The sequence below is a fragment of the Heteronotia binoei genome, chromosome 5 (genome assembly GCF_032191835.1).
Source record: "Heteronotia binoei isolate CCM8104 ecotype False Entrance Well chromosome 5, APGP_CSIRO_Hbin_v1, whole genome shotgun sequence".
NCBI lineage: Eukaryota > Metazoa > Chordata > Lepidosauria > Squamata > Gekkonidae > Heteronotia > Heteronotia binoei.
The window spans coordinates 136,088,748-136,101,887 of NC_083227.1; the positions used below are offsets into that span (position 1 = coordinate 136,088,748).

The 13,140-nt window shown below is 42.8% G+C and overlaps 1 protein-coding gene across 1 annotated transcript in view; it reads left to right on the forward strand.

The window, feature by feature from the left end:
* Positions 1 to 2,657: 2,657 nt before the first annotated feature.
* The window catches only part of VDAC1 (voltage dependent anion channel 1), a 28,454-nt gene continuing 17,971 nt past the window's right edge, over positions 2,658 to 13,140 (forward strand). Inside the window, exons 1-2 of the mRNA XM_060240473.1 lie at positions 2,658 to 2,919; positions 12,400 to 12,469. Of these exons, the coding sequence (XP_060096456.1) occupies positions 2,806 to 2,919; positions 12,400 to 12,469 (184 nt within the window). The 5' untranslated portion in view covers positions 2,658 to 2,805. The remainder of the gene's footprint in view (positions 2,920 to 12,399; positions 12,470 to 13,140) is intronic.

Genomic DNA, 13,140 nt, shown 5'->3' on the forward strand with positions numbered 1-13,140 from the left:
AAAAATTCTTGTTATTCTTACCATTTTCTTCCACCTCCTCTGTGAGTTTTTATATTTTGAATTCCTAGGATCTGGAATCAGCCATTATTTTTTCCTCTGCAAATACAGCATTCTCTAAAGAATGTATTGAACCCTAAATGGAAAGCTGCTGTGTACAAGGGCTTGGGTCTTTGGGTCAGGAGGACTTAAAGAGTACCATCCTCCACCAGGTAAGGAGTAGCAACAAGGAATATGCATCTGCACCTTCACACCCACCCACACACCCACCAGTTCTGCCAACTCCCCAGTTGCTAAATAGGGAAAGGCATTCATGTGTCAAACTGGTGCTATGATGGAGATGCTGACACAAAGGCAAAGTCCACTTTTGGCCAGCCAATGAACAGATCAGCAGCAATGTGCATTTGGTGAGCCAGGGCCAGCACTAGGGGTTCTGCTGTCCCAGACAAGATAGCGGTGAGTGGTGCATACGTGCTGCCCTGGCTGCTACTTTTCCCTGCCTCTTTTGGCTGCCCGGGTCTACATATGAACATATATATGAACATATGAAGCTGCCTTATACTGAATCAGACCTTTGGTCCATCAAAGTCAGTATTGTCTTCTCAGACTGGCAGCGGCTCTCCAGGGTCTCAAGCTGAGGTTTTTCACACCTATTTGCCTGGACCCTTTTTTGGAGATGCCAGGGATTGAACCTGGGATCTTCTGCTTCCCAAGCAGATGCTCTGCCACTGAGCCACCGTCCCTACAGATCTGGGAAGATGACAGGAGTGATGGGGTGCCTCTGCACTGCTTGGAAGTTGCCTTCCTTTGCAAGGGAAAGACGCCTCCAAATGGTGCAGAGAACCTGGAAGGGGCTGGGCAGGGGAGCATGGCATATTTTCTTGGCTCTGAGGCATTCTGAGCAGCTCTGAATGCCTCAGAGCTGAGAAAACAGATTGTGCTGTGCACCCCGCGCAGCCCTCTTCGGATCTGGAAGGGGTTGGGTGGGGGGAGTGGTGTTTGCTTGGCTCCAAGGCATTTGGAAGTGCTCTGAAAACCTCTGAAGTGAGTGGGATGGTGCAGCAGTCTACAACAAGCAAGCTCTACAACAGGGAATGGCATAGTGCAATATACAGACACAAGTACAGTATTTTCAAAGTCACTGTTTTAGGTCTCATGTGCCTAGACACAGTTGAGACACTGATACAACCACATAAGATAGGCTGCTCACACTGATTGGCTGCCTGACACAGTCATCTCTCTGCTGTAGTCCAGGGGCTCATTGCCACTACTTGCTCTACTCACCCCATCAAGATTTATGCTTAATTTATCCCTACTTCCCTGTACAAACGGCATGGAATCAGATGCCAGGCTCCCTAGCTATTTCAGTGACCTTCAGAAGCTGCATGTGCTGGGAGGCTGTGTGGGCTGTTGATGGGGCTGCAGAAGTCTGTTGCTGGGGGCGACTGCGATGCCTTTTGTGAGGCCGCAGTAGAACGGCAGGCCTTTCTGAGGCAAGTTGACAGAGAAAAGCATCAGAGATGCCTCTCTCTGAGATTAGACTGTTTTGGCAGTTTGTTCAATATTCCTGGGCCTGCAGTGGGCAGGGCAGGGGAGTCAGGCAATGGGAGGCCAGAGGTGACAGATGGGAGGTGACAGATGCTTCATTAGCTAATAGTTGATACCCTGCATCCAACCAATGAGGGAGTTGGTATTTGCCACCGTGAAAGGGTAATTATATATAATATATAAAAGATGCCTGGGTTCTTGGTGCTGACATCAAGGCTGTTAAAGGCTAAAAAAGCTAACTACTAGTCTGAGCATCCTGAGTGTTGCCCTTCAGTACTCCACAAGGAAAAGGGCTACAGACCTACTTTGAAAAATGAACAGGTACTGGTAGAACATTAAAATCAATAGTTATAATGCTGTAGTGATCTAGCAATTCTATAGATATCTCTCTATCGCTCTCTAATAATGATAAGATAACATTCGATGGATGCTTCTGGAAACTGTGCTGCTGAAAGAATACCAAGGAAGAGCAAATGTGGAAGCAGCCCTACATTTACACTGTTGTCCAGTTCCAGAGCTGTCATTCCAGACCACAGCATTAATTCCACACCCAGGGGCCTAGAGCTCATATGCAATACACAGGAATCTTATTCTTTTGATGTTTCCTCGATTCATTTGCGCTTTTGCAATACTTCAACGGCGCCCTATCATGTCAAATGGCTTTCGTGTTTCTCATTATTATACTCAATGGGCATTCTCGCCATTCGTTACAGTACAGCCCCCCTTTAAAGAGACGTTGTGCAACGGTGTAATAGGCCACAGATAACCAGAATCAATACACTTCGCACCGCAGGCGTTCTCTAGCACCTCAGCGCTAGGCCTATTTACTCGGAAGCCAAGAAAATCGATTTGCATTGGCCTGGCTTCCAAGTAAACTATGGATCCGTGCTGGATAGAAGGCAGCCACGACCCCTCTGTGACTGCAGCATCCCGGTATTAACCGTGCGATGCGTAACCGTGAATCATTCGGAGACTGCCGCCTGAAGCTCCAGGCGCGCTTAGCATCCTCTATTCCCCTCCCCGGTGCAAAGGCGACGCCAGAGACGACGCTTCGGGATTGGCGGAGCCGCTCCCTTTGCGCGGCGAAAAACCCGTCCTGGCCTGCGCCTCTCTCCCTGGTGCTCACTATGCGCAGCCGCTGGGTGGGGGGAGCGGGCGGGGAGGGAGGCAAGCGAGCGAGCGCTCGACGGCAGCTCAGTCACGTCCCTGTGACCGCCGGGGAGGATCCCGTCTGCCTGACTGCGCTTCCTTGCTCTCGCTATGCTGCCCTCCGCGCAGGCAAGATCCGCCCCGTTCCAGTCCTCCCCTGCCGCCTCGCCAGCTGTCACTCATCAGAAGCCTTGCTGCAGCCACGGCAAGAACCGGGAGAGCGAGGTAAGGCGCGGCGGGCAGCTGCTTCCAGGGACGAGCCTGCGGCCTTGTGAGGCGGCTGCTGCAGCCGCAGGCATCGGAAGGGAGCGGAGGCCCTTGCAAGGATGCCAGGCAGTAGGGGGCGGTCATGGAGCGCAGCTAGCGTCCCCTGCGTCATGAAACGGCTGCGGCAGCAAGGAGGGGATGCCGGCCAGAGGCCGGGGTGATCGCCCTGAGCCTGGATTGCGGTGAGGAGAAGCAGATTTGCCCTCCAGGGGCGACCTTTGGACCCGACCGGTTCTGTTTCAAGGCCGCGCCTGGTGCTTGAGCGGCCGACCAGGCCCACCGTCCTTCATCAGCGGGAGAATGAAAGGCGCTCCTTCGAACGTAGCCCCATCGGGCCGCTGCTTCCTGAAGCCTGGGTGGCATGCAACCTTCCCTCCGGGAGGGACTCCCTTCCTCGCGGGCCAGTAGGCACCTATTTTTAGCAGCGCCATCTGTTTGCCTGCCCATCCCCGCAGCGAATGGGGGAGGGCTCCTGCCGGTGGGCCTGTCACTTCCTCTCCCCGGAGCTAGTCTAGGTGACCTTTCCTGGGGGCAAAGCGCGCTTCTTACCACCCTCCTTGGGCGCCATGTGCTCCCTCACCGAGGAGGCTTCACGCCGAATATCTACTCCGCTTACGGATAGCAGGCAAGAGCAGGCGGCACAAGGTCGTGCAACCGTGTAGAAACTGGAAGTAGGCGGCAGAAAAAGCATGCCTGGCAGGCGAGATCTAGTGTCGGTGTGTTGCTTGCTTCGCTACTACAGTCACTGGTTACATGTTAGGCTGTAACAGTTTCCCTCAGCTTTTCCCTTCAGCTTCCTTTGCCCTCCAAATGCCCTTGTTTGTCATATGTCTTGGAAAGAGACTAGAGGTTGAAACCTTGGGAAACTTTCCCACCTGCTCTCTGTAGCTTTGTGCATGCTTCGCTTGATCTAGAGAATTCTGTGGCAGAGGGGCTTTAAAAGTGGTTTGGAAGCAACATATGTTTTTTTTTTTCTATTAAAAATCTAAGGGTATAATCCAGGAAATTGTCTCCTTAATTGAAATGGGAGAGTTAAAACACCTCCTTAAATTTCCCACTGAAACCATTGGAATGTAGAAGTGCTTGGTTTGCTTTGATTTATGCCCTGTTGGTGGTGGACAGGCCTGTCAAGTCACAGCTGATTTAGATGTACAGTGACCGCATAGGATTTTTAAGGCAAGAAATGAACAGAGGTGGTTTGCCATAGCATCTGGAACCCTGGACTTTGTTGGTGTTCTCCCATCCAGCTATCAGGGCTGACCATTAAGATAGATCCAGGTGGGCAGCTGAGTTGGTCTGAAGCAGTAGAACAGATTTTGAGTCCAGTGGCACCTTTAAGACCAACAAAAATTTATTCAGGGTATGAGCTTTTGTATGCAGGCATTCTTCCTCAGATACCATGCTTAGCTTCCAACATCTGACAAGACTGGGCTAGCCAGAGCCATCTAGCTCAGTCCCTTTCAGCTAGTTTTTTTTTTAAAAAAAATAGCAGTGGTTCTTCAGGATGCAAGCCAGACCTATGCTATGTTCACAGTGATTTTAAGCGTGCCCTTGCCTTTCTCATTGATTTCAGTGGGATGTAAAACTTTGGCTGGATCACACACCTAACATTCTCTGCTCATAAATAAATGTTGGGCTTACTGGGTGTGATGAGCGGTGCATTAAAATTGTGTGAACAAGAGAACTGTAGCTGGGACAGTTCAGATGGGGGTGAGGGAATCTTCCAACTTTCCCCAGAAATATGTCCAATTGATTTTCCAGGTTAATGGCAAACAAACCATAGTCTGTCATTGCATTCAAACTACAAAGGATAGGTTGCTGTCTGTCCTGCAAACCATGATTCCAATCCATGGCTTAATTATACAATAAGAGAATATAAAGCAGTAATGAATAAATATTTGCAAATGATTGTGTTGGTTCTCAATACAAATGTTGATTTCTAGATACTTCTCAGAACCCAAATAAACTCATGCAACTAATTATATATGGCATGAGTGGCCAAGCTGTGGCTCAGGAGCCACATGTGGCTCTTTCACATATATTGTGTGGCTCTTGAAGCCTCCACTGTGCCATTGGCTGGCTTGGAGAAGGCATTTGTCTCTTTATATGCATTCTCCAAGCCAGTTGATGGCTCAGAGAACACATTTAAAATTTGTTGCTTTCCTTCCACCCTTCTCCATCCCTCCATCTATTTGCCTTTCTTCCTGACATTTATTCTATGTGGCTCTTACCTTAAACAGGTTTAGCCACCCCTGATATATGGTTTTCAAGACATAGCTATTGATTTCAAGTGAAGTGGCTCTGAGGCATTTGCTTCTTTCAGTAGGTTTTGTGCTGCTGGTGGTGGCAATGTGCTTTCGGTGCAGTCCTTTTAGTAGAACCTGGTCTTTGTTAATGCAGATGGTCTTTAAAAAGGCAATCAAGGTCTAGAATCATAGCATTGGAAGACTTCTGATAGGTCATCTAGAGCAAGCCTCAAAAGGTGAGCCTAAAGGAAGCTATAGGGTTTATAAACTCTAGAAACAAATTAGGAATATTCTAATATAATCTGATTTTAAAAACTCTTTAAAAGCATGTATTTGGAAGAAGAGCCATTCCTTGTGTCCTTCTAATAGGGACCATTTGTAAAAGTAAATTCTAGGTGCTTTGTAGAATGTGATAGTGTCAAGATTCTTAACCAGTGGAAAAGGCAATTTAGGGGATGATAGGAATGGCCGTTCAAGAGGAATGCTGGGGACATGGAAAGAGGCTTGAAAGATATGCTCCAGGCTTAAAACACAATGCAGTTGAATGATGTCTCTGTATTTCATATGGCTGAACAAAACCCATATATTTGAGGAGACAATTTGAGCCACTGCATAAATTGCTGTCTTTGGACAGCTTTTGCATATTATCATGTTCACTTATATATGTGCTTTCAAAAAAGAGACAGGATCACTTTGGGTGGGGAGAAATCCAGCAAACTTTTAAAGTTTATCTTGTCATGCTGAGCATTAGAAAGTACCAGTCAGCATATGGATATAATTAGTCAGCATATATTAAGTCAACATATGGAAATCATATTCCTGATTGGGACTTATGTAATTTCGGAGTTGCAAAAATGATTTTAGCAGAAGTCCTTCTTCATGCACGTTATTCTGTGTGGGCATGTCTTACACTATGCAAAACATTGCTTTAGTCATTATGATTGACCTGACTGTGTGCATATCAATTCCAAAGCTCCAGTGGAGCAGAAAATCAGTTTTTAGTCTCTTGGATCCCATTTGTCTTCATAGATTTTAACTAATATTCATGTACAAAGCAGACTGTACTGTGATCATGTGCACTCTGTGGGATGAAGAGCTTAATCTGCATTTCTTTCTACACCTGTTCATTGTAAATACAACTGAATAAGGAACTATTTAAGCTGCATACACTTCCTATAAAAGGAGCTGATAATAAAAATTGCAATGTCCTGTACTTTTCAGTGGCTGATTTTTAACAGGCATGACCTCTCTTGTTATGGAAGATTTGCAATTAATTCTTTTGGTGGTGGAAAGTGCCCTCAAGTAACATCTGACTTACAACAACTACCCAGTGTTTTCAAGCCAGGAAACATTCAGAGGAGGATTGTCATTACCCTTGGAATTCCTTGGTGGTCTTCCATCCAAATACTAACCAGGTACTTCCATCCAAATACTAACCTCCTTAGCAGTCAAGATCTGATGAGATCAGCTAGCCTGAACCATCTAGGTCAGGTCCTTAATTCTTTTAGACTAGGGGCATCAAACTCATTTGTTATGAGGGCCAGATTTGACATAGATGAGATCGTGTTGGGCTGGGCCATGTGTGTCATAAAATGTAATACCAGGTAGCAGAGATACACACTTTATAAAGGACGCAGACAAACACTATTAAAGATTTTTTAAAAATTAAAACATGCTTAAACTTTAGCAGTTGTTGGTTTCTATACAAAGGATCCGTACAATCCAGGGAACTGGGCAAAGGAAGCTCTGACTCTTTCCTTCCTTCCCCAGGGGACCAGGAGGGAGGGAGCCTCAGCCAATAGAAGGAAGAGAGGCTTGGCTCAGTAGCATTGCTGTGCGATTGAGAAAGTCTGGCAAAGCATGTTCTCCCCCCTTTCTCCGCAAGGGAGGAGTCTTAGCCAACAGAGAAAATAGAGGTTTTGCTCTGTAGTTCCTGTGCAGTTGAGCAAGCCTGGCAAAGCAAGCTGTGATGTAGAAGGAAGCAAGAGAGAGGGAAAAGGAAGCAGACAAGAGCCATTTGCTCGGGGGCCTCAGAGGAGCCCCCCCAGGGGCCTGATTTGACTGCCAGGCCACATGCTTGATACCCCTGTTTTAGACAGTTGTATATGGGTGTTGATGACCATATGGGAAAAGATTGTGATTAGGCAGTTGGTAGGCATGAACTAGCTTCTTGCTAGCTTTGTGATAAAAGACTTCCAAGTCTCTAAAGACAAATACTAAATTCTGTGAAGAAAGTCTGGGAAAAGTAGTTGTATGAATTCCCTAACATCTCATAATCCTACCTGCTATATTTCATCTGTTGTAAAATAACATTGTTTATAGTAAGCAAGTTTGGCAGTGGCAAGTGTCAGTTAGCTGGAGAAAAAGGTATTTCCCTTTAATGAGGATTAGTGTGTGTAGATAGGCAGGTGAAACTGGTCATGGCATGGAAGGAAGGAAGTAACATTGCCTAGTCAATAACATCCTATGAAGCCTCTGTTAAAGGGACAGGACACTTTTCTTCTAGACTCCATGTGGTAAAGATGGTCAGAATGAGCTTTTATGTTCTTTGCCTGGTATACACATGGTATACACCCACCATAATTATTCCACATTTTTTCCACAATTTCCCCACATTTTTCTATTGCGTTACTTGTTTTAAAAAATTGCTTAAACATAAAACATTGTCAAATTTTGTAATATTTACATTTGTTGGTTACTTGTAATTATAATTTGCATTATCAGACTTATGAGTTCTGTGTACTTGTTGTTCTTAACTTCTGAATTTATATGATATAGGACAAAGGACCTTCAGTTGCATAATGTTCCATATCTTTATGTTAAAATGAGATATCTTTATGTTAACTACATTGAACTTCTAAAAACCACTTTGTATATTTTCCTTTACAGTGAGGGGGATGTACAAACTCATTTTTATACGTCTAAATTGCCTTTTTATTTAAAAGTTAAAATATTCTGGGTCCAAGATTCCAGCTTCAAGAATGCCTCTGTAGCTATGCAGGTTCATCTTTATTTTAAAGGAAAAGTTAATTTGTGACCAGATTAATAGGTCAGAATTCCTTCAGTTGAGATTACATTGTGTATTCTGTCACCCGCTTTGACAAGACTTATACTTAGATGGTCTGCGATAGGCTTAGACTTTGATTTAGATAACTGTGAAGCTACACATTTTCTGAAATAAATTTCAAGCTAAATCCCTCCTCTGACCTCCTCCTCTGGACTTGTGTGAAACAGTTCTTAAATTAAGCCTTTAGACATTGTCTGCATAGGGGTTTATATTTTTATTCTAACAGTTCCATCTTTACAAACAGTATTCATTGTAACCTAGAAAAAATGTAGCAGTTGCTGAAGTGGGTGGTGGTGAGAGATCCTTGTAAGTTAGTATTCTTTTTAGTGTCAACATTTATGTTCCAGGGTACAGTTACATTAAGTTTCACATGTTATCTATGGGGAAACCTAAGTTTCCCTGCAAGAGTATACTCAAGGCAGAGACATAGCCAATTCTGGCTCCTTACCCATAACACATGTCTTTGTATGGCGTTGATCTATGTACCTATTACATTTTACCTGTACACTTGAGTCTTCTTAAATTCATACCAAAGCTGATTATGTTGTGAAGGAGTCTTATGTATGTTTTTATTATTGGACTAAAGGTTTGTCCAAAGTGTTAGCGATAAGAAGCTGTCATACCGACGATTCTATGAACTAAAAACTGCAGCAATGATAATAGAGAAGTGTCTGGACCCAAATTTGGATGCTTCACCCCCATGAGTAATGCCATTTAAAATCCTTACATGGATTTCAGAATCATGAGAATATACAAGACTCAGTGAAGCTCTCCATCAAAATTTACTGTTGCTATGGCACGAGCTTTTAGCCCTCACGAACATTTTTGTCCTTCTATTTCATTCTCGGTCATTGTTGAACAGGGATTGAGTCACATGATAGCTTTATCATCTACAAGGTTCGGACAGTGCATTAACATTCAGTTTCACATCCTGAGTTCACAGAGTACTTGCTTAGACTCTTCACTTCTTCCCTAAGAACTATTACACATATTGGTCTTGCAGGTTGCAAAGGGCAGTAGATTTTAATTTGAGTCCTTTGGGGGCTAATAGGCGATTGATCAATTTATACAAATGGATTCACACATTTTCTGAATAATTGTATCAACTAAAGAAAATCACATTTTGCACTGTGTTTTTGATCTCAAGAATTTGGTCTTGGATGATGATAGGAGAGTTTCCTTTGAACTCTATTCCTGTTGGACAGTGGCGTGACTTTTTTCCTAGTAATTGACATTGCAGAAGATATGAGATTTAGACATCTGTAATTGTCCAGTACTGCTTATAGTTCAGACTCCTGCATTTAGGTGGCATGTCGTGGTTGGTTCATCATTCTTCTGCAGCTGAAGTTTCCATGCCATGACGGTTTGCTTACAAAGTGTCTGTATTGATACTGGGGATTTGGCTTGCTTCAGTTCTGTGTGATTTTAGACAGGTTTTGCAGTTGACTGAATATAACACAGAGTGACTGACTAGCCATAGCAACAGAGGGGCAGAGAAGCATTATTAACAGTGTAAAACATCTGAATAGGTGGCTGACATATAATGCTGGCTTTGAAAACCTATAGTCTGGTTTATATAATACTTTCTCCAGCTCACAGAAAGGGTCTTAAAGGATGTAAAATTGGCAGAGTGGCTGTTCTCTAGTCAGCATGTATGAACTAGAACTTCTGGTTTCAAAGCATGCTCAGTTTATGGAATCTGAACAGTAGTGTTCTGAGTATTCTTTTAACAAAGGGTTATTACAGTATACTTACAGGAAGCTTGCTCATGTGCTTAACTGTTCTGTTTCGCACTTTTAATATATAAAGTCAATTTTAGTTTTTCAGTTGGATATGTATTACTCCTGCAGTTGCAGACTGTAAGATTCTTGGAAAGTCAAAGATAATCCCCCTAGAATTGATGAATGGGTTTACCTGACTCTTGAGGCAACCCCTTGCCCAGTCTCTCCCTTTCCAAAGAACTGATTTTAACCTTACAAAAAGGAATGAAGCTGATCAGCCTGAACTCTGTGAAAGAGGTGCTCTTTGGAGATCTGTGTCTGTCATCTACTCTAGCCTCAGGAGCCTTAACTTTGACAGTGTCCTTATTATGCTTTCTTGTAATGTGGTTTATGTGCCTGCTAGAAGTAAACTTTTGGCCCAAGCCAGAACAGGCTCTTTACTTAACTCAAAAGCTTGTACCTTGTTTTGTGTCACTGGGTTGATCCTTATAAAAGGCATTATGTGTATTGTGTTATAATTTTCTGATCTTATCTAACAGTCACATCTAGTTTAGTATGCAGCTTCTTCAGATTGGAAGTAGATGTTACAGTACCTGTATGACATCCATGCGCTGCTGTCTTTAGCGTAAGAATAAATTGTGTTCCAGCCTGCAGCCAAAACAACCAGCAATTTAAGCACTGATGCTCTCTCCAAAGAGTTTCAGTGTTTCTAACCACTGAGATACTGCTATCTGGGATGCATTTGTTGTGTGAATTAGATTTACTTACTTTTCATTTATGCTGTTCTTTATAGTAAGTAATATCATGAATCCAAAAGCTTCTGGCATCCTCAGCATTTGTTGTGCAGATAGGAGAACTTTGGCACAAGAAGGCGTTGTATAAAATGTCTGGCTCACATGATTAGAGTTGGTGGACCAACTAATGGATTTCATGGTCCATTATATAAATTAGGGTAAAATGTTCAGTACTGATCAGTTATCTTGAATTCTGTATAATGAATGAGATACACTGATAAGGGTTATTTCATATTAATTTATCTAAGAAGGGGAGTCTGTACGGGAATCTGAGTTGGTCTTTCTCTGCTAAAGCATTTTAGAACTCATGCCTGAGGCAAGCCCACCTGAAACCTATATTTTAGACTTTTAGGAAAGGGGGAAAAGTGCTCTGGACCACTGCAGCCACTTGGTTTTCTATTTCAAGAGGCTGACAAGACTTTTAAGTGTGGTCATAGACTCAGTTGCTAGGGATAGAATTGAAAATCCTATTCCTATGGCATGATGGCTTTTCAAACGACTTTTATGTACTGATGGCTAGATCCAACCTCCAAATGGAATATTGATGAGTTTTCCTTTTATGGGTTTCCTTTTTTTCTTTGGGGCTTCTCTTTCAATATTGGGATAATAAGATTTAAATAAACAATATAGGAAGATTTGGAATATGTACTGAGGGACAAGTACTAATTCAGTTGATAATACCATATCAGGAGATGGAGAAATAAAACCTCAGACTTTTTTTGGGGGGGGGGGGGGCATATGTATGCAATACTAATTTTCTTATCAAACCTGATAAAATGAATCACTTATAAGTTAGCATAGATAATAGTACTGATTTACATGGTTATGGGTTTTAAATGTAGGATCCTGATGCTCATGCATCACCCTTACACTGGTGGAGATGGCATCATTCATGGGATTGCTTTGAACATACGTTCATTGAACATATCCTTTAAAACGTGTTGTGTCAATATGCATCATATATACTACAGTATATAGAGTACTTGTTATTAAGGTTGCATATTTTCTTACGTAAGAGAGCCACAGCTGTACAGTAGTTAGAGTGCCATACTACGATCTGAGAGACCTATGCTTTTGAACCCTTTCTGCTGTGGAAGTTTGCTGGGTGACATTGAGCCACTCGCTCACTCTCAGCCTAACCTGTCTCACAGCATTGTTGCAAGAATAAAGTGGAGGAGGGGAAAATGTTATAATCTACATTGGGGAACCTCAAAAGCTGTTCCTCCCCCACCATTCTGTTCTTTTTTTCCTGGGTCTTCCCATTTCTAACTGTGCCTATATTTTGTACATGACATCTTGATTCTTGTGGAAGAGCTGATAATATTAGGATATTGCCATAAATCAAAGCCACAGAACATTTTATCTCATTTTCGTTTCCCTCAGTATCTTCTAGTTATTGCTTTTGATCCAATGTTACAAATAATGCTTTTGGCCACAATCCAGCTTGAGGCCATTGATTTCAGGTGATTTAAGCAAGGTGAACTCTGTTACTGATACAAAGTGAAAATATTTTTGTATCCTACTCTGAAGTTAATTGATGGCTGGATTTATGATTTCTGGTGTTAGATTTATTGGCAAAAGAAATAATTCAAATGTCTTTCTTTTTACAGAAAATGGCTGTTCCCCCTGCTTATGCTGACCTAGGAAAATCTGCCCGAGACATCTTCACCAAAGGATATGGTAATTATTGCCAAAGGGAAAGGTATATCTTGCACCTGAGTCTTTGAGTTCTAGGATATAAATAGATGTCACTTTAGTTCTTTGTTTGCTACATGCTATCAGTATCCATAAATTCAAACTGTGCCCTCAGAAATAGGCCTTTCTCTTGTCTGTTGGGCAACATGCTGCTGCCAGCATCTTGCCGAATCTGTATTCAGGACTATAGTTAATATTCACAGTGGTAGTTGTCAGGTTCTGAAAACCAGAGCCCAAGTCTGCCTCCAGAAATATATCTAATGTCATGACATAATCATGTAGTAGTTTTAGGAAGCAATTAATCAGTGTATATATTATTACACCATATTAAGAGATCCCAATTAAATTATCAGTTTATTTCAAGCTGACAGCCTGAATAATCAAACCAGTAACTCACTCATCATCCTGTGACACAGAAGAGATGTAGGCTACAATCCAGCAAGCTGTAACTTGTGTACTATTGGCTGTGCTAAGAGTTTGGGATTTTCTTTTTGGATTATCACTTCAGCACTGTATTTCCTGCTTCCATCATGAAAATATTCTTTGATCTCTCTTTCTCTGTTGCATTTATTTAGAATGGGATTCAGTTCATGCCCATTCAGGGAAGGTGGACTTGGTCCTGCTAATGTGACAGATCTTATCCCAGTTCTACCATT